Genomic DNA, 22,649 nt, shown 5'->3' with positions numbered 1-22,649 from the left:
AAAGGTGCTGCCTGCTGGAGTCACTGCCCCCCACACAGGGAGCTCACTCCTTGTCCCAAAATTAAGCTTCCCCTGGTCTTGAGAGTAGATTTTCTTATTTCTCCAGCTTCAGTTGCTGCTTTTTCTCCCTCCAAGGCTCAAAAAAAGTCTGGAGCTCACAGCTGAGGCTTTTCTCAGGTGCTTGGACCACAGGACCTGCTTGGAGCTCTGGTGTCTCCATCCCTGCGTTGCACCTTCACAGGAATTGTGCATTTCAACCCCTTCCCCGCCTCCCTGCCTTGCCTCCCTGCAGGGCCATTTCTGCAGCTCCTCCTTCCATCCCAAACTCTGAGGCTGAACATCCACACTTCCACCTCTGCCTTGTGGGCCTTTGTCCTGGAGCTGCCTGGTTTTTCTCTCACCTGTTTTACAGAGCATCTCCCCTCATCCCCAAGGTGATATTGGAGCTGTCCAAGCCTGGATCTCTGAGCAAGCACATTCCTTAGGCTCTTAGCTTTTTCTTACTCTGGAACTTTCTCTGAGGTTGTCCCAAAGCCTCTCTCGCTGATTTTGGAGCAGTCTTGGGGCTCTGGAGAGGTCTCAGCTGGCTGGAAGCTGTCCCAGTTTTCAAGGGATGACACTGGAAACCACAGGGCTGTCAGTCCCACTTCAGTGCCTGGTAAAACCCTGGAAAAGATTATTCTGGGAAGTGTTGAAAAACCTCTGGTGGACAGCACAGACATGGGGCACAGCCAGCACAGCTTCAGGAGAGGAAAGTCCTGCTTGGCCACCTTGATTTCCTGCTACAGCAGCACAACCCACCTGCATGATCCAGGAAAACCAGGAGATGGGATCTTCAGACTTGAACAAAGTGCCTCCAGGAGAGGCTGGGAGCAGCTCTGGGAGTCCTGGGTGGTGGGACAGCAGTGCCCTGGAGCCAGGAGGGACAGCTCTGTCCTGGGGACAGCAGGGACAGCAGCAGGGGAGGGGATGGGCTGCTCTGCCCAGGCTCCCCAGGGAATGGGAATGGTCCGGGAGCATTTGGACAATGGGTGGGATTGTTGGGGTGGCCTGGGCAGGGCCAGGAGCTGGACTTGGTCCCTGTGGATCCCTCCACCCCCAGCAGCTGGGATAGCATCACCAAGAAAACCACAAGGGTCCAAGGACTTCTCTTTTGCTGATAAAAGCTGAACAAGCACCACCCACTGATGGATTTTCCAGGCGTCTTGCCCATTCCATAACCTCCAAGAGGCTGCTCTTCCTAAAAAAATGACTTGGTTTAAGCACTGAGCTCACAGCTCCTGCTGATGGGGGCTTTAATTGCTGCTGAGCAATTAAAAATTAAATTGCTGCTGTGGGAAAAGCTTTAATTCTAATTCCCTAAGGGAGAGGGAGAGGATCCAGCACCTGCAGCAGCTGATGGAGAGGGGTGGGAGCATCCACAGGGATGGGACAGGATGCCAGGAGACAGGGAAAGCCAGCTCAGAGCAGAATTCCTGAGCAGCCTCCTTGCCTGTGTTAATGCATCTCTCAGTGTTTTGGCTTTGGGATTGTTTTTTGTTTTTAAAGATAATAAATCAGTCCAAGCCCCAACTTTGTCCTCTGACCTCACCCACCAGCATTTCCCAGCATGGAGGGATGTCCCCAGCCTGTCACACCCTATGGACAACACCAGGAGCATCCCTGAACCTTCTCAGGAGGCTGGGACAGCCCTCAAAGCCAGGAGGACCAAAGAGTGAGAGGAGACCAGGCTGGAGATGAGCTGGAACTTTGGGAGGGTCCTGGAGAAAGCTGGAGCCCACAGCCAGCCCTGCTGGCTCTGTCCCTGGGGTGAGGTGACAGAGGACAGGGAATGGTGGCCACAGAGGGGCCCAGGCTGGCGCTTGAGGCTCATTTAAGGAGAAACAAACCTGTTTCTGATTTGTACAAAACTGCTTTAATGACAAAACAGCCGAAAATACCTTTGGGTGCATTTCTGGTGCCATCAAACATCCCGTGTGCAGTTCCCAGGCCTGGGAGGATGAGGGACTTCTCAGGCACCTTCTCCCAGTGCAGCTCATCCCCAGGGAGGGGTCTGTCCTCGAGACGCGCACAAATCCCCTTCAAGACCCTCCTCTGAGGACAGTTTTCCTTCCAGCCACTCGAGGGTGGGCTGGAGATGCCTGTGTGATGTGTTTTGAGGCTCCTCATTTCGGGAGCGACCCCATTGCCACCCCTGAAACCCCAGGGGAGCCCAGCAGGAGCTTCAGGAAACGGCGCTTCCAGACCGGAGCCAGCCCGGCCAAGTCCCTGAGACACTGGAGAAGGTCTTGATGGGTGCTGATCCCAACGAGGGGGTTGGAGAAAGGAGAATCCAGGAGTCCAAACCTCAGCAGCCGCTGGGCGACGGGGCGAAGAAATACACGGCCAGGAGGATGAAGTAAACCATCACCAGCACCGTGCCTGGGCAGACAGAGAGGGTGAGGGAGTTACTCCCTGGAGCGAGGGGGGACATGGGGTTAAAGCCTGGATGATCCCCCCGTGGAGGACTTCCATGGTTCTCTACAAAATGTCCATTAAAAGGGAGTTTAAAACCTTTTAAAGGGGGAAATGGGAGTGATCCCCCTTGGAGCTGCTGTAGGGGGACAGCTCCAAGATGGTCAACCAAGACCCCGGGATCGCCAAGAGCCCCAAAAGATCCCAGAGCTGGAGCCAGGAGCCCCCATCCCACATCCCAGGGAATACAGGGATGCCCCAAGTCCCACAGCAGCCCTGTGGGAGGCGGTCACCTTGGAAGTAGTCACATTTGCCATCCATGAAGATGTAGTTCATGAGCACCACGCTGAACATGCTGGCGTAGACGTGGAGGTCGCTGAAGATGAGGGTGAAGTTGGTTGGCTGTGAGGAACAGGATTTGGGGTTTGTGGCCAACCAGGACAACCCCACACCGACTCTGTCTGGGGACTTGTGTGTCACCCCTTTAACCCCCTGTGCCCCACGTCCCCAGGGTGGGGACGGCACCAGGAGACATCTGACCCCACTTCCCCTGCACTGAGCAGAGGGGAGACACTGGCGAGGGCAGCTGTGTCCTTCCCATGTCCCATGGACACCGTGTCCCCAGCCCTGCTGCAGGAGGTCCCCCAGGGCTGTCCTGGGGCTACTCACGTAGAAGATGGTGAAGAGCACCAGGATGGGGATCTGGAGCATGCAGACCTGCACCGCGATGCAGTTCCCGATCTCGATGCTGGGGAGGAACAACAACTTAGGGGCTGTCTCTGGGTGAGAAAATCCCAAAGCACAGAGCCCATCCCACTTCTGACACCATTTTTGGGTGACTCATCTCCTTGAGGACAAGCTGACACAGACTCTGACCCACCAGTGGCTGGGCAGCCCATCGTGGGCACCAAGGCACGGTTATGGGATTGGGACAGGGCACAGGAACCACCCCAAAACATCCTTGGAGCCATCTCACCTCAAGCTCAGATTGTTCTGCAGGGCAAACTGGATGCCATTGACAATCTCTGGCAGCTCGGGCACCATTGCCAGCACGGTGACACCGATGAAGTACTGCAGGGAAGAGGTGACATCAGCCTGGGCCTGACCACATCCAGGCCCTGGCCAAGCGTGCAGAGCATCTCAGCATCTTTCCCCCAGTCCTTTTGGGGTGCCCATCCCTGGAGGGCACATCCTGGTCCTCGGGGACAGCAGAGGCAGCTCACCTGTGAGATGGTGGAGTTGGTGAGGATGGGGCTGATGTGCTCCGTGGCCAGGTCAGCACAGGCCGACATGCAGAGGGTGGAGAGCAGGAGGATGACCAGGGCCCGCCAGCGGGACCAGTGCACCACGGCGCTGTGGTGGTGGCCAGGCACTGGGGAGAGAGCAGAGACGTGTGGCACGCCCCAGAGCAGTGACAAGAGCCAGCCCTGCAGCCGGGACCTCTGGGGACACTCACTGTGGCAGTCGCTGATGTGGATGTCGTAGATGTGCGTGTGGGTTTTGAGGGTGAAGAAGAGCCCGATGAGGTAGGCAGCAGGGAGCAGGATGGACACGGTGTACACCAGGGGTCTGTGGGACACAGGTGACACCGTCAGTGCCACCAGGGTCTGGCATGGACACCCCAGGGGATGAGGGGGCACGAGGAAATGGGGCACTGGGTCATTGGGGTGGAGAGGGGCCCTGGGAGGGATGCGGGAACACGACCAAACCCAGGAGGTGCCACCCCAGTGTGGGGACAGCCCTGTCCCCTGCACAGTGGGCACTCACTGGACGTGGCTGTAGTAGAGGGTGCCGTTGTTGTCCATCTGCAGAGAGAGCACCTGTCAACAGGGATACGGGGGACAAGGGACAGCCCTGCTGCCACCACCCAGCACGGGAGCCTGGGGGGCTCAGAGCATCCCCGACCCCAAACTCCCCCTGCTGGGGGGCCAGGTCCCCACTCACCAGGTCAAAGTGACAGTTGTGGCAGAGGTAGTGGCCCAGCGGGTTCTGGGTGACGTTGTGGCACTCGCCGCAGACCAGCTTCCCGTACACCTTGGAGAAGAGCGTTGGGGCAAAGACACCTGCGGGGACAGGACATGGAGCAGGCCCCCACCCCCGGGACCCCCCAGGCCTGGGGACAGCCCTGTCCCCAACTCACCTCCCACGGAGAGGAAGAGCAGGGCCGAGCTGACGCCGGCGGAGCGGCTGTTGAAGCGCTGCTCCTGGTGCCGGATGCCCCCGATCACCATGCACAGACCCTTGGGGATGGAGAAACCCCCCCAAAAAATAAAATCCCCCATCAGTGCTTCGCTGACAGCGCCCTCCCAGCTCTCAGTGCCACCCGTCTCACCGGCACGAAGAGGACACAGCCCACCAGGGTCCCCGTCAGCGCAGACTTGACCACCTCGGCGTAGCAGCGGTTGCCCTCGCGCGAGCCCTTGATGAGCGCGGTGATGTAGAAGGTGAGCTCGGTGATGGAGCCGAACGTGGCGTTCACCACCGCCCCCACCGCGAAATTGCTCTGGGCCGAGATGCTGGAGAGGAGGAAAAGTGTCACCGCAGGGCTGGAGTGTCCCCCCTTTGCCACCCCTGTTGCTCACCTGGCGATGGCCATGCCGATGTAGTAGGAGAGGGGCATGATGGAGAGCAGCGCCAGGGTGAACTTGACGGCGGAGCCCGTCAGGCGGTTGGGGCTGTCCACGTAGCCCAGCACCAGCGTCACCAGCACCAGCGGCAGCAGGTCTGGGGTGGCCAGTCAAGGACACAGCACAGGGGGGGAGGATTTGGGGTCACTCCCACCCGTCCCCCCCGCCAGGAGGATACTGACAGCGAAGACGTTGATGCCGTCCACGGCGTATTTGTAGTAGTAGGGGTTGGCAGCACGGTAGCAGCAGAGAATCACCTCTCCCTCCAGAGGCACCTCCGTCTGCAGGGGGACAGGAGCGTCACCCCCAGCCCAAAATCCCCCCCGGAGCAGGGCGTGGGACCCTGCCCTGCCAGAGGCTCTCACCATCCGGAGGCGCCGGACGAGCAGGCGGCGCGGGGGCAGCAGCAGGACGCGGGAGGCGGCGCGGGCGCTCAGCTTGGCCACGGGGATGAGGACGATGAGGAGCCACGCGGCGACGCACACCAGCCCGTGGGCCAGCGCCAGCAGAGGGTAGCCCAGGCACAGCCACACTGCGGTGCTGGCATGGTGCTGGTAACAGAGGTCACCTTCAGGGGCTGACCCCAAGACAACGAGCCCAGGGAGGGAAGGGGCCCACGGGCACCTTGCCCACACGCTGGGGGCTCCAGGGGGATGGCAGTGCGGCCAGCATGGGGCTCACCCAGTATCCAGTGCCCACCCAGCACCGTGGGCGCCAGCGGAGCGCTGTGGGACCCCCGAGCAGGGCTGAGCTCTCCCCCACGCTGGCCTCACTCGCCTGAGGGGATTTGGGCACCTGGGGAGAGGGGGGATGTCAGGGTGTGCGTGGGGCACCCCAAAATCCCCCCAGGGGTTCCCAAGGCACCCTCACCTCCACTTTCTGGATCACTTTGCCAAAGGGCCAGAGGAAATACCCGGCCAGGTCCCAGCAGAGCCTGCCTGTGGAGACACAGCCATCAGCGTCCCTTCCACCAACAGGGACACTCCATGGAGGAGGGACCCAGGAGACCCCGACACCCATCACTGCAGTTCTGAGCTCACCCAGCCCTCACATGGGGGGTCCCCAATTTGGAACTCACCATAAGGAGCCCCCATGACAGTGATGAACATCACGGCAGCCACGAGGACATAGAGGAGCGAGAGCCACCAGCCAAAGAGCAGCAGGTAAAGGACATTGCCACACGTCAGCGAGGACCCTGCGGGAGGGAAGGCACCAGCTGGGACCACTGTCACCTGCCCAAATCCACGCTGGGCTGTCCCAGGCCCACCCACCACTGTCACCTGCCCAAATCCACGCTGGGCTGTCCCCAGGCCCACCCACCCACCACTGTCACCTGCCCAAATCCACTCTGGGCTGTCTCAGGCCCACCCACCACTGTCACCTGCCCAAATCCACGCTGGGCTGTCCCCAGGCCCACCCACCTCCAGAGGCTCGGATGATGTTGAGGTCTGAGTAGAGCTCCTTGACAATCTCTGACCGGTCCTCCCATGGCCGCGCCGTCACGTGGCTCTTCCATTTCTTGAAGCCAAACTGCAGAAAGAGTTGGTTTATTTTTTTGAGATGAGCAAAGAGGAAGACAATTAAAACCCAATGCAGCCCTCCAGGAGCACCCGTGGGTGCCCCCACCCACCTTGTAGTTGTTGGAGAGCTTGTTGGCCTCCACGGCGTTCTCGGCCGTCAGGGTGGTTTTCACCACGCAGCTCTCGCACACCTCCTCCGAGTGCTGCTGGCAGCAGGACGGCGTGGACGTGGCTGTGGGTGACACCCGGGGGTGTCACAGCGGGTGTGGCCCCCCCAGAGCCCCCCAGCCAGCCCGTCCCACAGCCAGCCTACCTGGGGTGCCGCGGGGCCGGTGCAGGTGGCAGCCCAGCTCCCCCAGGTCCGCCTGCGCGTTGTTGATGGCAGCGCAGTGCCGCTCGCACAGGGAGCCCCGGCGGGGGCCGTCGCTGTCACCGCGGGGATCCGCGACCTTGGCAGCCCCTGCGGGAGCCGCTGGAGTCACAGCCCGGTGCCGCTGGGCTGGGCCGGCACTCTGCTCCCCACACCCGCCGGGGGGCACGGGGGTGCTCGGGAGGGGGGACCCCACCAGCACCGGGTACGCGGCGGGGAAATCCCGCTCGGTGCCCGGTGTGTGGGTCGGGAGGGGGTGAGCCGGCGGTGCCCAGGGGTGGGAGGGAGCCAGTGGTGCCCGGGGATGGGGGAGTCAGGGATGGGGGAGTCAGGGATGGGGGACCCCCTCTGGTTCCCCCCGTTCCCCTGAGCTCACCGGGCGTGTCCTGCGCGCAGCAGCGGCGCCGCCGGCCGGGCTCTCCGTCCGTGGCCATGGCGAGAGCGGCGGGCGCGGGGCCGGTGGTCCCGGCCCGGCCCGGCCCGGCGGAATTTAACGGGCGGGGCCGGACGTGCGCGCCGCGGGAGCCGCCCCCGCCGCGGCCGGGATGCACCTGGGAGCGGTGCGGGAGCGGGGATCGAGCGGGGATGGGATGGGCGGTGTTCTGGGGTGCGCAGGTGGGAGGATGCAGAGATTGGGGTGTGCAGGTGGAAAGGGGTGCGCAGGGATCGAGATGCGCGGGGACCGCGGGGCGCGGAATAACGGGGTGCACAGAGAGCGGGGTGCGCGGAATAACGGGGTGCAGGGAGAACGGGGTGCGCGGTGTTTTGGGGTGCACAGAGAGCGGGGTGCGCGGTGTTTTGGGGTGCAGAGGGACCGGGGTGCAGAGAGAGCGGGGTGCGCGGTGTAACGGGGTACACAGAGAGCAGAGTGCGCGGTGTTTTGGGGTGCAGGGAGAGAGGGTTGTGCGCGGTGTAACGGGGTACACAGAGAGCAGAGTGCGCGGTGTTTTGGGGTGCAGGGAGAGAGGGGTGTGCGCGGTGTTTTGGGGTGCACAGAGAGCGGGATGCGCCGTGTAACGGGGTGCAGAGAGCGGGGTGCACAGAGAGCGGGGTGCGCGGTGTTTTGGGGTGCACAGAGAGCGGGGTGCGCGGTGTTTTGGGGTGCAGAGGGAGTGGGGTATGCGGTATTTTGGGGTGCACAGAGAGCGGGGTGCGCGGTGTTTTGGGGTGCAGGGAGAGCGGGATGTGCGGTGTTTTGGGGTACACAGGTGAGAGGCTGCAGATATTGGGGTGCTGGGGAACCAGGGGGCACAGGGATGTGGGGTGCGTGGTGTATCGGGGTGCCCGGGAATTGGGGTGCGAGTGTGTGGGGCACGCACGGGGATCGGAATGAACAAGGTCTGGGGTGTGCCAGGGATCGGGGTGCACGGGGATGTGGGGTGCCGTTAGGGCCTGCAGGAACAGGGGTCTGCCAGGTATTGGGGTGCACGGGGAGCCGGGGCTGTGCGGAGTTGGGGTGCACGGGGAGCAGAAGGTGTGCAGTGTTGGGGTGCACAAGGAGGGGATGTGCAAAGTTGGGGTGCACAAGGAGGGGATGTGCAAAGTTGGGGTGCACAAGGAGGGGATGTGCAAAGTTGGGGTGCACAAGGAGGGGATGTGCAAAGTTGGGGTGCACAGGGAAGGGATGTGCAATATTGGGGTGCACAAGGAAGAGGTGTGCAGTGTTGGGGTGCACAAGGAAGGGATGTGCAATATTGGGGTGCACAAGGAAGGGATGTGCAGAGTTGGGGTGCACAAGGAAGGGATGTGCAATATTGGGGTGCACAAGGAAGGGATGTGCAGAGTTGGGGTGCACAGGGAAGGGATATGCAATATTGGGGTGCACAGGGAGCAGGGGCTGTGCAGAGCGGGGTGCGCGGTGTTTTGGGGTGCAGGGAGAGCGGGATGTGCGGTGTTTTGGGGTACACAGGTGAGAGGCTGCAGATATTGGGGTGCTGGGGAACCAGGGGGCACAGGGATGTGGGGTGCGTGGTGTATCGGGGTGCCCGGGAATTGGGGTGCGAGTGTGTGGGGCACGCACGGGGATCGGAATGAACAAGGTCTGGGGTGTGCCAGGGATCGGGGTGCACGGGGATGTGGGGTGCCGTTAGGGCCTGCAGGAACAGGGGTCTGCCAGGTATTGGGGTGCACGGGGAGCCGGGGCTGTGCGGAGTTGGGGTGCCCGGGGAGCAGAAGGTGTGCAGTGTTGGGGTGCACAAGGAGGGGATGTGCAAAGTTGGGGTGCACAAGGAGGGGATGTGCAAAGTTGGGGTGCACAGGGAAGGGATGTGCAATATTGGGGTGCACAAGGAAGAGGTGTGCAGTGTTGGGGTGCACAGGGAGCAGGAGGTGTGCAGTGGGTGCTGGGGAACCAGGGGGCACAGGGATGTGGGGTGCGTGGTGTATCGGGGTGCCCGGGAATTGGGGTGCGAGTGTGTGGGGCACGCACGGGGATCGGAATGAACAAGGTCTGGGGTGTGCCAGGGATCGGGGTGCACGGGGATGTGGGGTGCCGTTAGGGCCTGCAGGAACAGGGGTCTGCCAGGTATTGGGGTGCACGGGGAGCCGGGGCTGTGCGGAGTTGGGGTGCACGGGGAGCAGAAGGTGTGCAGTGTTGGGGTGCACAAGGAGGGGATGTGCAGAGTTGGGGTGCACAAGGAGGGGCTGTGCAGAGTTGGGGTGCACAGGTCTGCCAGGTATTGGGGTGCACGGGGAGCCGGGGCTGTGCAGAGTTGGGGTGCACGGGGAGCAGGGGGTGTGCAGTGTTGGGGTACACAAGGAGGGGATGTGCAATATTGGGGTGCACAAGGAGGAGGTACATGGGAAGCAGGGTCTGTGGAGCAGACCGTGAGCAGGAATGGGGTGCACGATGAATTTGGGGTGCACAGGGTGTCAGGGGGCAGCAGGACTGGGGTGCACAGGAGTGTGGGGTCTGTGCTGGGGGGCACAGGGGGCACAGGGACTGACTGGGGTGTGGGATACATTGGGGTACACAGTGTATTGGGGTGCACAGGGACTGGGATCTGTGATCCTTTGGGGTGCACAGGGGATCTCTGATGTATTGGGGTACAGAGGGACATTGGGGTGCACAGAGAGTGGGGTTTGTGATGCATTGGGGTGTACAGGGAGCAGAGTGTGCCGGGTGTTGGGGTGCACAGACACTGGGATGTGTGATCTGTTGGGGTGCAGTGCATTGGGGTGCACAGGGACTGAGGGGTGTGATCTACTGGGGTGTGTGATGTATTGGGGTGCAGGGACTGGGATCTGTGATGTATTGGGGTGCACAGGGACATTGGGGTGCAGAGGCACTGGGAACTGTGATCCTTTGGGGTGCAGGGACTGGGATCTGTGATGCATTGGGGTGCACAGGGACTGGGATGTGTGATCCTTTGGGTGCAGAGGGACATTGGGGTGCAGGGACTGGATCTGTGATCCTTTGGGGTGCACAGGGACATTGGGGTGCAGAGGCACTGGGAACTGTGATCCTTTGGGGTGCAGGGACTGGGATCTGTGATCCTTTGGGTGCAGAAGGATCCATGTGGGGCTGTGGGAAGCGGCTGTGCAGGATCCTGGCAGCACAGAGGGATTCGGGTCCTGGGGCTGCAGAGCCCAGGGCACCCAAGGGTGCCCCATGGGATGGGCTCTGCCTGAGGATCACCACTTTTGGTGAAAGAAAGGAATTCTGCACTTCAAGGTTTTAGAATGTGAGACTGATGGACCTCACAGGGCTGTGCTGCCCTTGAGGGGAGAGGTCTGGGGTAAAACCCTCTAAATGTGGTTCTTGAACATTCCTGTGTGTACAGGGATGGACGTGGGCACGCTGACCACAAGAAAAACCCCAGAAGTGTTTGATAAAACAAACTCATTTAATCCAAGAACCAAATGAGCCTCTTTGTCACCAGTTCCTTGGAAAAACCCAGGTCCCCCGGGGGAGAGACACAGAGTCACCAAAACCAGCCAGTTCACACCAAAACCAGCAAAGTTCCAAACGTTCCTCTTCCTCCCCCCAGTAAAAAACACAGTACAATGATTCCATGTGTTATGGTCCTATGTACACTGCTAAACCACTCATTTTCCAGAATTTACAACAAATCCTCCCCCTGCCCCTTGGAGAAATTTCACAAATATTGATTGATCCTTTCTTTGAAGCAAATCCAAGTGCTTTTACCAAAAAAAAAAAGGACATTCCCACAAACCTGTGGGTGTGCAGGGCCTGGTTTCCCACCAGGGTGCATAAAGCTCCCAAATTAGTGAAAAAAACTGAAGGAAAATTAAATTCAAAACCAAGGCAGGTGAGAGCTGGTGGCAGTGAAGGTACCTGGGGTACCTTCATTGTACAAAATAATAAAAATAAAAATTAAAAATATAAGTAAAATTGTTATTAGCTGAACTCAGCAGGACAAACATGGTTTTGTCTTTCCTCTTCAGCTGCAGGAACATCTTGAGGGGTCAGAGATCACAATTACACCAATAATCAGGGATAAAAATAATTGGTTTTTATCATGCAGAATAAAATGAAGCAAAACTGAGTCTGAGCTTCCAGACTTGGCGTTTCTTGGATGCTGAAGCTGTCCAAGCTGCTTTGTCCCTCCAAGTGCTGAGAGCTCGCACAGCCTTGGGGAGGCTGCTCCAGCTGCACCTCCAAGGGAAGTCTGGTTTGGTTTGGTTTGGTTTGGTTTGGGCTGAGATCAGCGAGGCTCAGTTTGAACAGGGCTGGCTGAGGGGAGGAGCAGGAAGGAGAACTCCTGCCTGGAGTTCACTCACAGGAGCCTCCCCACAGTGAAATATTCCTTGAGAAAATGCACAGGGAACTGCAGGCACTTCCTCCCTCTGTCCCAAAGCTGAGCTTTAATTTAAGTCCATGTTTGAGTTCAGCCCTCAGGGCCGTGCTGTGCTCCAGGCTGTGTCCCGTTATTCCCCAAAGATCCACAGCACGTTGACTCCTGATAAACCCAGATTGACACGCCTGCAAACCCAAAGGGGTCACAATGAGCCATTTCCATTTAAAAGCTGCTGTTAATTCCATTTCAGCACCATTAATTATCACCCCCCTGTGGTGGTTTTGGTCTGACACCATTCCTGCCTGCAAATCCCAAAGGGATCACAATTAGCCATTTAAAAGCTGCTGTTAATTCCATTTCAGCACCATTAATTATCACCCCCCTGTGGTGGTTTTGGTCTGACACCATTCCCATCTTGTTCCCGTGGGATACCTACCCCAGCATCCCGGATTCCTTGGTCTTGATGATGTACAGGAACATCAGCAAGGTGTGGAACATGTTGTTCCTGCCCTGGAGCCACAGAGAGACAAGGATTTAGAAACCAAAACAATTAAAAATCTCAGGATTTTCCTACTTTGGAACTTCCCCTCGGAATTTGCACTGGCCTCAAGGGGTGACATCACCCACCAGGGATTGGGATTTGGGGTTTTACAATAAATTAGAAAATCAATAAGAGGAAGGTCCTGCTTAGGAACTCCTGAACAGCCACCACAGTATTCAGCAGCACAGCAAGGACCACGTGCTGGGCAAAGAGCAAGCTGGACCAGCCTCGGTGTCAATGCACAAAAACGTGGGTAGGGTTTAAAAAGATCCCAAACCAGGCCTGGGATGGTTGCAGGAGCAGGAGGAGAACAAACCCTGTACCTTGGGCAGGCTGTAGACGTGGCACTCGTAGATCAGCTCGTAGTGGGGCGGGTTGATGCTGCTCTGGTAGATGCAGAACACGTTTTCGTTTGAAGTGTCTGGATTAAAAATTAATTAAAAACAGATTTCAGAGGTGCTGCTGTGATCCCAGAGGAAAAGAGCAGCTCCAGGCCAGCCCAGTACCTGGTTTGTCTGGAGTCTGGATGAAGTGCTGGGAAGTGAAGGTTTTGCCATCGGGGTACTTGGGGTGAGGAGGGAGCCTGGAGTCCAGGTACGTGCAGAACACGTGCATCAGGATCTGAAAAACACAACCAAACCTCACTGGAACAGCCCCAAAACCCAGCAGCTTCCTCCCTGGGAGCCCAGGAGTCCATCCCAGTCTTTGCCAATCTGTGCCTGGCTTAAGCCCAGGCTCAGGAGCAGCTTCATGCCTAAATCACCAATTTCAGATTTGGCTGAGAACAGCAGAGGAGCTCAAAACCAGCTCTGCCCACCCCAAACCCAGCAAGGAAACTTCTCCCTTTCCCTCATGAAAGCCTGGGCTGGCCACAAGCCTTAGGAATGCCAAAATTGGGAAATAAAGTCCTGGGATGAGCATCTGAAAACCAGGGGGCAGCCTGAGGGTTGTTTCAGCCCCTTCTGGAGAGTTCTCAGTATTTTATGTGGGTAACATCAGCAAATCATCTGTGATCTGGTGCTTTCTGTGTTCCTTATACCCAACAGGAGCTGTTTGGCAGGGAGAACAGAGGATTTGCTGGGAAAAAATACCACAAATCTTAAAAAATCTGGGATATGCAGCTTGGACCTCACAGCATTTTATCACTCACAATTAAGAAAAATATGAAATTGTCTTTTTTTTTTTTTTTTTTTGCTAATAGCCTTAAATTAATGTCAAAACTTCTTCATTTGCACTTTTCCTGTTTACCAGGACACTCAGAGCCGCTCCACAGCTGGACAATTTCAAATATTTAACCACCTTCCCAGAAGGTATTTTCTGGTATTTAACCAGAAAATCAAATCCTATTTTAATGTTGATCTTCCACTTCCAGCAATGGAATCTCTTTAAATACCCAAAGCTTTGCTTTTCTGATTTTCCCATGCTCCCCAAAGGCTCCCTGGCTGCTCCCTCCAAACCCTATCCCAAAATGAGGTGTTATGAATAGAAAGTTATATTTTTTTTAGGTGGCAGAGTTAAAACCAAGTCCGACCAGTTGCTGTAAGCTGGTTTCTGGCTAAGGAGGAGTTCCTCAATTACCCGTTAATGGCTGGTGATTAACCACTGTCCCCCTGATGCTGGCCCTTGCCAGGGAGGGACACGGGACAGACCCAGAACAGCAGTGACATCAGAGCCAGTGTGCAGATGAGAAATGCATTGCACCCCGAATTTTTACAGTTTTTACAGGAAAAACCCCTAAAATCACGAGCCAACAAGTGACCTAAGTGACGCCTGAGGATGGGAGTGCAGTCCCGTACCTGCTTGGACCCTTTTGCTTCTCACCCTAACCTGAAAAGATGTTGATTAAAGAGACACCCCGGGGTGTTAGACAAACAAGCTGCAATCTGCGACTCTCCGTGAGGATGGAATCCCCAGCTCTGCCTGCAGACCAGGACAAAGCTGCATCCTCCTCCTCCTCCTCCGTGCCATGCCTGGGACCCGTCGGCTTCTCCCCACCTGAGCTGGTTCTTCTCAATAAAGGCATTAAAAAGGACAAAGATCTCCTGCCCATTTATTTCACGAGGCACCCCCGGGCTGCCGGTGCCCGGACACTCACCGAGGAGTCGGTGGGAAGGTCCGTGTCCCACTTCCTGCCCTTGAAGTCCCCTCCTCCGTTCCAGCGGAAGGAGCTCATGCAGCCCCCCTGGGAGAGCTCTGCAATTACAGCGGCTACTCAGTTCTCAGGAACATTCAGTGGGTACTCAGTTCTCAGGAACACTCAGTGGGCACTCAGGTCACAATTCAGTGGGTACTCAGGTCACAGGAACATTCAGTGGGTACTCAATTAATTCACAATTCAGTGGGCACTCAATTAATTCACAATTCAGTGGGCACTCAGGTCACAGGAACAACAAGGGCTGCTCACCCCCGGGGCTGGAGGAGCAGCACAGGGGGAAACGGGGGAGGAAACGGGGGAAATGGGGGAGAAAATGGGGGATTCAAAGTGGTGGGGAAGGTAGTGATGAAATTCCAATTGGTAGGGAAGGTATTGATGAAATTCAAATTGGTAGGGCAGATATTGATAACATTCCAATTGGTAGGGAAAACATTGATGAAATTCAAATTGATAGAGAAGATATCAATATCTTCCCTACCAATTTTAATTTTATCAATAAAATTCAAATTGGTAGGGAAGGTATTGATAACACTCAAATTGGTAGGGAAGGTATTGATGAAATTCCAATTGGTAGGGGAGATATTGATAAAACTCAAATTGGCAAGGAAGGTATTGATAAAATTCCAATTGGTAGGGAAGATATTGATAAAATTCCAATTGATAGGGAAGATATTGATGAAATTCAAATTGGTAGGGAAGGTATTGATGACATTCCAATTGGTAGGGGAGATATTGATGAAATTCCAATTGGTAGGGAGACATTGATCAAAGGGGTGAAGTTGATTTTTGTTTGTGGATAATGAAGTGATTCAATCCCTTTGCACCCTGAGCAGGCAGGAGGGAATCACGGAATGGTTTGGACTGGAGGGAAGCTGAAGGATGGTGCAGTGCCACCCCTGCCCTGGCAGGGACAGTTCCCAGTGCCCAGGGTGCTCCAGCCTGCCCAGCCTGGCCTGGGACCCTGCAGGGGTGCAGGGACAGCTCTGGATCCAGAGCAGTAATTCCCTGCAGCGTGGAAAGGTCTGGGAACACCACGAACCTCTGATCCTTTCCACCAAGTACTCCTGGTTCGGGGTGAGGTCCAGGTACTGCACCAGGGCGTTGAGGGTGGGGATGAGCGGGGCTTTCACCAGGGCTGCCTGCTTCAGGCTGCTGATGCTGGCTTCTGCAACAGAGACGGGCCTGAGCGGGCACTGCCAGCCCAGACTGGCACTGCCAGCAACACCGACACCCCAGACTGGCACTGCCAGCCCAGACTGGCACTGCCAGCTGCCTGCCAGGCTGCAGGCACCGGCAGCCCAGACTGGCACTGCCACCAACACTGACAGCCCAGACTGGCACCGGCAGCCCAGACTGGCACTGGTGGCACTGCCAGCCCAGACTGGCACTGCCAGCTCCTGCCAGGCTGCAGGCACCGGCAGCCCGGACTGGCACTGCCAGCAACACTGACAGCCCAGACTGGCACCGACAGCCCAGACTGGCACTGCCAGCTCCCTGCCAGGGTGCAGACACTGACAGCCCAGACTGGCACTGCCAGCCCAGACTGGCACTGCCAGCCCAGACTGGCACTGCCAGCTCCCTGCCAGGGTGCAGACACTGACAGCCCAGACTGGCACTGCCAGCCCAGACTGGCACCGACACCCCAAACTGGCACTGCCAGCTCCCTGCCAGGGTGCAGACACTGACAGCCCAGACTGGCACTGCCAGACCAAACTGGCACTGCCAGCAACACCGACAGCCCAGACTGGCACTGCCAGCTCCCTGCTGCAGACACTGCCAGCCCAAACTGCACCCAGACACCACACAGTAGCACACAGCTCCTTCACCTCAGCTACAAGGAAGCAACAGGAATTTGAAGGGCAGCGGGAGAGAAACAAAGTGAAAACAAAAGCAGCAGCTGCGGGTTTTAAGCACTTTGCAACAGTAGCTTTGGAGGAAACACTCTAAGAACAACCCAAAAGAGGCATTTAATTAAAACCAGCACATCAAATCCACTGCTGTGTTAATGTGAAACAACGGGAGAAGCAGCTGCTACAGAATCCTAACCTGACATGAAAAACAGAACCCCAGTTCATCAGAATTTTAAGAAAATTTACAGAATTTTAAAACCCTGTTCTTTCATGAAGTGGATGAATTGAAGGAAGAACTTCGAAAGCACACAGTGAGACTTTTGGGAGACACAAACTTTGAAACTTTACCAGAATTTTAAGAAAATTTACAGAATTTTAAAACCCTGTTCTTTCATGAAGTGGATGAATTGAAGGAAGAACTTGGGGAAAGCACACAGTGAGACTTTTGGGACACACAAACTTTGAGAATTTAAGCACATCTGTCTTTGGAATGCTTTCTGCCTGATAAATAATAAATTATTATAGCTAATTTGAGCTGTAAAATTAAATTTATGGGAGGAAAAAATAAGCATTTAAGAATAGTACCCAAGTGTCCAAGCACTGATATTCACAGAAGTATTACAGAAAACCTTGCCAGCTTAAAGAAATGCAGGAGGTGGAACAAAGACAACACCAAAAGAGAGCAGAAATGGAACAAAAATATTCCCCAGCCCTCCTTTATGTAACAGCCATTGCAAGGGAATTCCAGGCTGATCCCACCTCCAATCTGCAGCTCTGGACAGCCCATCCTCCTCAGCTGGGTGCTCACAGACTCCATCTCCTCCACCAGCGGCACCAGAATGGTGTCGTTGATCCACTGGGAGGGAAAAGGGAAAAGCCAAGCTCAGAGCGACAGGAATGTTCAATAAACCCCTCAGCTGACACCCCACAAAGCAGTTCAACAGAAACACTGCAGCCAATCAGGGAGGGAAATAATTTAATTTAATTTAATTATCAAGCCAGAGAGAATTTAAGTGACCCTTGAACAGCTTCTGAAAAGGCAGAAAATTCAATGGATAGGAGTTGGGAAAACCCATCTGTGTCAGGTACAGCTTTTTGGACAACGAGGAAAGGGGATTATGGATCACAGCCCCCCAGGCACAAAGGGATGGACCCAGTCCCTCTCCTGTTGGTTCAGGATAGCAGGAGATGAGAAATTTGTGGGATCTGTGTGTGACAGAGCACCCCAGCCCTCAGACAGGCACTGCAACCCTTCCCACCTCAGGCACAGAGCACAGGGAGGAATTCTCCCCCTTGGAGCTCCTCAGGGAGGGACTTACATTCCTGAATTTTGCTGTCCAGGAATCCATGTGATCCAGGAGCTGCCGGTTCATCGTCACCCGTGCCCAAACCTGTGGAAAGGTTCATGAAATCCACATGAGAACCTCACAGGGTTTTTAGGGTCTGTGACAATCCCTGCTGCTTGCAAACCAAAGGAGCTGGCTGAATGCTGCAGGGTGTTTTTTCCCCCACATTCCTGCTCAAATCCAAACCTTTGCACAAAGGTGTGTTTTAAAATCCCATCTCCCTCTTTTGAATTTTTTGGTGGAATTTACCTCTTCTGCAGCCTGCTTGGAGGTGAGATCAGCTTCATCCTTGTGTGCAGAAGGAGCCTGGGACCTGCAGGCCAGCTGGTACTGGAACTTCCTGAGGATCTGAGCGTGGTCTGCCATGGAGCGGCTGTAGTTCCAGAACGTTGGGCTGCTGGAGGGAGAGCTGGAGTCTGAGCTTCCTGGAAAGGTGAATCCAGCAAGAGTTAAGTTCAATTACTGCCAAGGGATTCTGGAGAAACAGCACAGGGAGAACAGGTCACTGTGAGGGAATGCACTGAAGTCACTCTGCAGAAACACTGCACTTACCCTTAGCTTGATGGTCCCAACCCAGGAGAAAAACTTACTGGGTGTGTTCATCCCCTTTATCCTTATCTTGACTGTCCCAGTCCAGGAGAAAAATGTCCTGGATTCAGCCCCTTATCTGGAACCACTTGGACAAAACCCCCCTCTGACCAAGGTGATCTTATCTCAGTCCCTTACAGCCACAGAGATAACCCAGCAGCATTCCCATGCCCAGATCCTGCTCCCAGGAACAACGGGAGGAAAACTGCCTGAAGGGGAACAGTGGGGCTCTACCTCCCACCCCAATTCCTCACCAGGAGCAGCTCCTTTGCCCAGCTCACAGGTGATCCATAAATGGATAAATAAATAAAGCCTCTTTACTGGGACTTCTCCCAGCACCTCTTCCCTGCCCAGCTTTTCCCAGCAAACCCCAGTTTACCCAGCTGAACTCGGTGCTGCTTCTCCTCCTCGTTCCTCAGGAAGGTGTCCAGGGATTTGACATCTGTGATGCAGTCATCTTTGTAGGTGGAATTATTGTAGAGGATGGGGGAGAATCGATAGTGAGACCTGATCCCACCGCTGTCCCCAGGCCCCACACCCATGGAGTAGGGAGATCCATTGGGAGAGTGGCTGAAGCTGGAAACCTCGGGGGAGAAAACAACAACAAAAATAATTAATTTTTTTAACCGACAAGGCTCCGTGGCACCGGGGGTGCTGTGGTGCTTACCTTGGTGTAGCTGCTGCTGGGTGAGTAGGTGGCAGAGGTGCTGTGGGAGGGGCTGGCTCCTGCCAGGGCCTGGAGCTGGGGGCTGTAGCCAGCGAGGCAGCCCCCGGGGAACTTGGGGCTGGCGCTGGGCGAGCGCGAGGGGCTGTAGCTCAGCACACACTGGCCCTGGCTGGGCGGCGATGGAGGCAGGGACAGCACGCGCTTGGCCTCCCGGGGAGGGGTGACCTGTACAGCTGCAGGGGACAGCCAGCACGTCACCCAAAAACTGAATTGAAACAGCACTTAAAGCAGTTTTAGAGATGGTAAAGGGGATGCTGGAAAGCTGGTCCCAGCAGAGCTCCCATAAAGATGAGCCCCGTGAGCCCAGCTTGGAATGCAAAAACTGAATTGAAACAGCACTTAAAGCAGTTTTAGAGATGCTAAAGGGATGCTGGAAAGCTGGTCCCGGCAGAGCTCGGATAAAGAGCTGTGAGCCTGGCTTGGAATTAATTTTTCTGGGGGCTTCTCTGATATCCCATCAGCTCCTCCCTGCCCACTGCTCCTCTGTGCCACACTAATTAACATCTCAATCATCTAACACGCAATTAGCTCCACCTCCACACGTGAAACCATGAGGAGCAGCGTGGAGCCCTGCACAGGACAGCCCCAAACGCCCAGCCCAGCTTACAGCTCTTGCAGGATACAATCCAGCCACAAGTGCAGAAGCACCAAAAAGCCAGGAAAAGGCCAAGAAGAGGGCTTGCTCCCCACCTGCCCTGCGCAGCCAGCCCACGAGCTGCTGGCTGGGGCTCGTCACCAGGCTGGCTGGGGCTGCTGTGTAGGTGAAGTACCTCCAGAAGTCAAACAGGGCGTTGAGGCTGAACAGGGCTGCCAGGGCAAACTCTGCAACACACACACGAGTTTGGCACAAATGACATCATCTGCAAAGCCAGGCTGTGTCTGCTTAAAAAAGGTCATTATTAGTGCTGCCAGTTTGGGAAATATCCAAGATTTCTTCACTTTCTTATGCAAAAACCATTGGAGATAATTTTCCTCAGTGCTGAAATTAATTTAAACATTTTAAAATTTAATTTTTAAAATGGGATTTTTATTTTCCAAAAAGGAAATCTCATGATTCTTGCTTCTTTCCATCCTGTTTGACAGAGCTTACAGTCTCCTCCTCTGAAATCAACTTGAACTCTTGTAAGATTTCACCCACACCCAGAGCACAGCACAGCAGGAAAATAAATCTAAGGCTCTCTAGAGCCTTAATCCACACATTAAGAAAGATTTCACACATTAACTGAGTCCTCCTGCCTATTTACCACAGAGAAAAGGCTGTTAACCCTCCTTTGTCTGCCCCTAAAAGGATGGAACTCCAGCTTCAAGGGGGATCACAGAAAGCAAAACAAAGTTTTGGTTTAAAACACAAACAGAAAAAACCCTGCCCTAAAAACAACCTCCCAGCAATAAAAATTATTAAAGAACAGCCCTGAAATTTGATTTAAATGCTGCAACGACTCACCAATGTACCAGAGGGGAAAGCAGGTGATGTTGTAATACGTGCTTAGGATTTTCCCAGTCCTGAAAAACAAAACCAGGCAGGATTGAGCAGAAATTCCATCCTGGGGGGTATTTAGGGCTGGATCTTTGCTGGTTTGGATCAGATGGAACAACCAGCTTACATTTCAGTGTAGATCATGCCTGCTACAGATATATTGAGGAGCCCCCAGGCCAGCACCACCTTCCTGGTCTCAGCCTGCTTCCTCATCCTCACGGCCAGGTCGATCAGGGAGGTGTCTGGGCTCTTACTCGGGGTCATTGTCTGTGGGAACACGGGAAAAGCAAAACCTGTGAGTTCTCCCTCGGCAGGAAGGGTCTCAGCCAGGTCACTGAGGAGCAGGGTCCATCCTCTCCCTCCTTTCTGAATAACAATGTCCTTCAAAAAGGAGGGAAAGCTCTGCCTCCTCCAGGCAAGAGCAGTGCTGTTAGCAAAGATTCTCACTTGTCTCAGTAGGTAACAGAGTGTTTTCTGTCACATCAAACCCACAGATTTGATTTCCTCCTTCATGCCCAGTAACACCTTATATGAAGGAGATAACTGTGTCCCAGGCAGGCAGCCCTCACATCTCCCCCAGACCTCAACCCCTTCCCCAAACTTCTCCTCTCCCCCCAGTCAAACTTCACCTTTCCCCCACGCAAAGCCCTCCTCTCCCTCACCCCAAACCTCTCTGATGATCCTCCTCCTCAAACATTTCTGATCCCCCTCTCCAAATTTAAACTCTCCTGCTTCTCAAACTTCCCTTTTATCTCCACCCCAAAGCTCTCTGATCCCACTCCCCAAAGCTCTCTGAGCCCCCTCCTCACGTTTCATCTCTGCAGACTTCACTGTCCCCCTCTCCAAACCTCCCCTCTCCTCCTCCTCACACCTCTCTGATCCCCCTTCCCAAACCTCTCTGATCCCCCTCCCCAAATTCCTCTGATCCCCCTCCTCACACCCCTCAGATCCCCCTTCCCAAACCCCTCTGATCCCCCTCCCCAAACCTCACTGATTCCTCTCTCCAAACCCCTCAGATCCCCCTCCTCACACCTCTCTGATCCCCTTCCCCAAACCTCTCCAATCCCCCTCCCCAAACCCCTCAGATTCCCCCTCCCCAAACCTCCCCGAACTCCCCCCGAAGCCCGGCGGTGCCCCGTGCGCAGGTTTCGCCTCACCTCCCCGCAGATCGGTCCCTTTTTCCCCTCAGCCCGGGCGGTTTTTTCCCCTTTCCCCGCCGGGGCCGCGCTCCCCTCACGCCGCCGCGGCCTCGCGCTCTCTGCGCCTGCGCGGGCGCTCGCGCCGCGTCACCGGCCGCGCCGGGGGCGGGGCGAAGGGGGCGGGCGTTCGCGCGCGGGTTTTGGCGGGAAGGGCGTGAGGGGGCCGCCATGTTGGGGGGGGGCGAAGGAGCCCTCACGGGGAGAATTTCCCTCTGGTTTTTTTTTTTTTTCCACTTGTCTTTATAGCTAAATTGTTTAACTACACATTACCATGCCTGTCAGAGCAATATGTTGCCAAAACAGGTAAAATTTTAAGGTCTATTTGCGTGCTGTGCAAGTGTAGTTTCGTATTTCTGCGTAGGTGTAACTTCGTATTTCTGTACAAGCACAATTTCATATTTCTGTACAAATGTCACCGAAACCGTGGGGATAAATAAGACTCCTAACACTCTTTTTAAAAATGTCACAGTGTTTATTCTTGGCCAAGGTTTTTGTGTGTGGCTGACAAAGTTCAGGCCTCCACGTGAGCCCCGATACAAAACTTTTTCACTTGTGTATGTATTTTAACAAACAAATTAACGCTCATTCACTCTAAATTGCATAATCCTCTTCATTAATTAGTATTGTAATAAATGTTCCCTATTCATTTCCTCACTTTTTATACTGATCTGGTCCAAACTATTTAGTAATTTTGTTATCTTTTTCTCAGACATGGAGTCTCCACCCTTTCAGGCTTTAATTTCCTCTAATTTTCTGGTTTCTCCAATATCCTTGAAGTGCCATAAATTCAAGATCCCACATGCTCAGCCTTCAAATTCTTTGGGTCTGTTCACTGAAGTTTGTTAGGGTTCATTTTAACAAACTTAATTGATGATTTAATGATCAAAGTAATAATAAAGGTCTGTGGAGAAGCTTTAGTAGTGCTGGTTAAAAGTGGGCACTGCTCATAAATCATTAAAATGACTAATTAAATATTAATTAGGAAAGTGATATCATTTCCAATACATGCATGACTTCAAATTTTTGTCCAGGTGT

The 22,649-nt window shown here is 55.1% G+C and overlaps 2 protein-coding genes and 1 long non-coding RNA gene across 13 annotated transcripts; 1 reads left to right on the top strand and 2 right to left on the bottom strand.

The window, feature by feature from the left end:
* Window positions 1-1,890: 1,890 nt before the first annotated feature.
* LOC120502557 (putative cation exchanger C521.04c) lies at window positions 1,891-7,549 on the bottom strand. Of its 10 annotated transcripts, none has more exons than XM_039710081.1 (20): window positions 7,348-7,549; window positions 6,915-7,073; window positions 6,712-6,833; window positions 6,503-6,611; window positions 6,160-6,276; window positions 5,952-6,019; window positions 5,763-5,876; window positions 5,447-5,632; window positions 5,260-5,362; window positions 5,037-5,178; window positions 4,787-4,970; window positions 4,595-4,694; window positions 4,399-4,517; window positions 4,222-4,259; window positions 3,911-4,023; window positions 3,678-3,826; window positions 3,431-3,525; window positions 3,124-3,202; window positions 2,748-2,856; window positions 1,891-2,421 (listed from the first exon to the last, which is right to left on the bottom strand). In XM_039710081.1, the coding sequence occupies exons 1-20, from the start codon at window positions 7,403-7,405 to the stop codon at window positions 2,348-2,350; spliced, it is 2,238 nt and encodes a 745-aa protein (XP_039566015.1). In that variant the 5' UTR covers window positions 7,406-7,549; the 3' UTR covers window positions 1,891-2,347. The 10 variants fall into 10 exon arrangements, with proteins under 10 accessions (XP_039566015.1, XP_039566016.1, XP_039566014.1 ...); XM_039710082.1 differs by having other exon boundaries at window positions 6,915-7,061; XM_039710080.1 differs by having other exon boundaries at window positions 5,260-5,632.
* LOC120502561 lies at window positions 3,868-14,356 on the top strand. 2 transcript variants are annotated; one of them, XR_005627549.1, is made up of 3 exons: window positions 3,868-3,980; window positions 6,059-6,244; window positions 13,989-14,356. It is a non-coding gene; the product is annotated as an uncharacterized LOC120502561 (long non-coding RNA). The 2 variants fall into 2 exon arrangements; XR_005627550.1 differs by lacking the exon at window positions 3,868-3,980 and adding an exon at window positions 4,773-4,898.
* Window positions 10,796-21,683, bottom strand: TMEM209 (transmembrane protein 209). The gene is made up of 15 exons (XM_039710084.1): window positions 21,573-21,683; window positions 20,543-20,682; window positions 20,383-20,441; window positions 19,629-19,760; window positions 18,879-19,111; window positions 18,591-18,795; window positions 17,873-18,048; window positions 17,597-17,668; window positions 17,037-17,133; window positions 15,467-15,592; window positions 14,368-14,465; window positions 12,779-12,893; window positions 12,596-12,693; window positions 12,168-12,241; window positions 10,796-11,916 (listed from the first exon to the last, which is right to left on the bottom strand). The coding sequence occupies exons 2-15, from the start codon at window positions 20,677-20,679 to the stop codon at window positions 11,862-11,864; spliced, it is 1,677 nt and encodes a 558-aa protein (XP_039566018.1). The 5' UTR covers window positions 20,680-20,682; window positions 21,573-21,683; the 3' UTR covers window positions 10,796-11,861.
* Between the last annotated feature and the right edge of the window lie 966 nt (window positions 21,684-22,649).

Source organism: Passer montanus, unplaced genomic scaffold, assembly GCF_014805655.1.
Source record: "Passer montanus isolate IOZ18808 unplaced genomic scaffold, ASM1480565v1 scaffold223, whole genome shotgun sequence".
Lineage (NCBI taxonomy): Eukaryota > Metazoa > Chordata > Aves > Passeriformes > Passeridae > Passer > Passer montanus.
The sequence above is the reverse complement of the archived record's forward strand: the minus strand, read 5'-3'. Positions and strand labels throughout refer to the sequence as shown.

Coding starts and splice junctions, on each gene's coding strand:
- LOC120502557 (XM_039710072.1), bottom strand. CDS start 7,405: ATGGCCACGGACGGAGAGCCCGGCCGGCGGCGCCGCTGCTGCGCGCAG. Junction 5,633..5,762: donor GGGTGGGCACTGGATACTGG/GTGAGCCCCATG, acceptor CTCTGTTACCAG/CACCATGCCAGCACCGCAGT. Junction 4,275..4,398: donor ACAACTGTCACTTTGACCTG/GTGAGTGGGGAC, acceptor CCCTGTTGACAG/GTGCTCTCTCTGCAGATGGA.
- TMEM209 (XM_039710084.1), bottom strand. CDS start 20,679: ATGACCCCGAGTAAGAGCCCAGACACCTCCCTGATCGACCTGGCCGTG. Junction 20,442..20,542: donor GGCATGATCTACACTGAAAT/GTAAGCTGGTTG, acceptor TTTGTTTTTCAG/GACTGGGAAAATCCTAAGCA. Junction 12,894..14,367: donor ACCTTCCCACCGACTCCTCG/GTGAGTGTCCGG, acceptor TGTGTTTTTCAG/ATCCTGATGCACGTGTTCTG.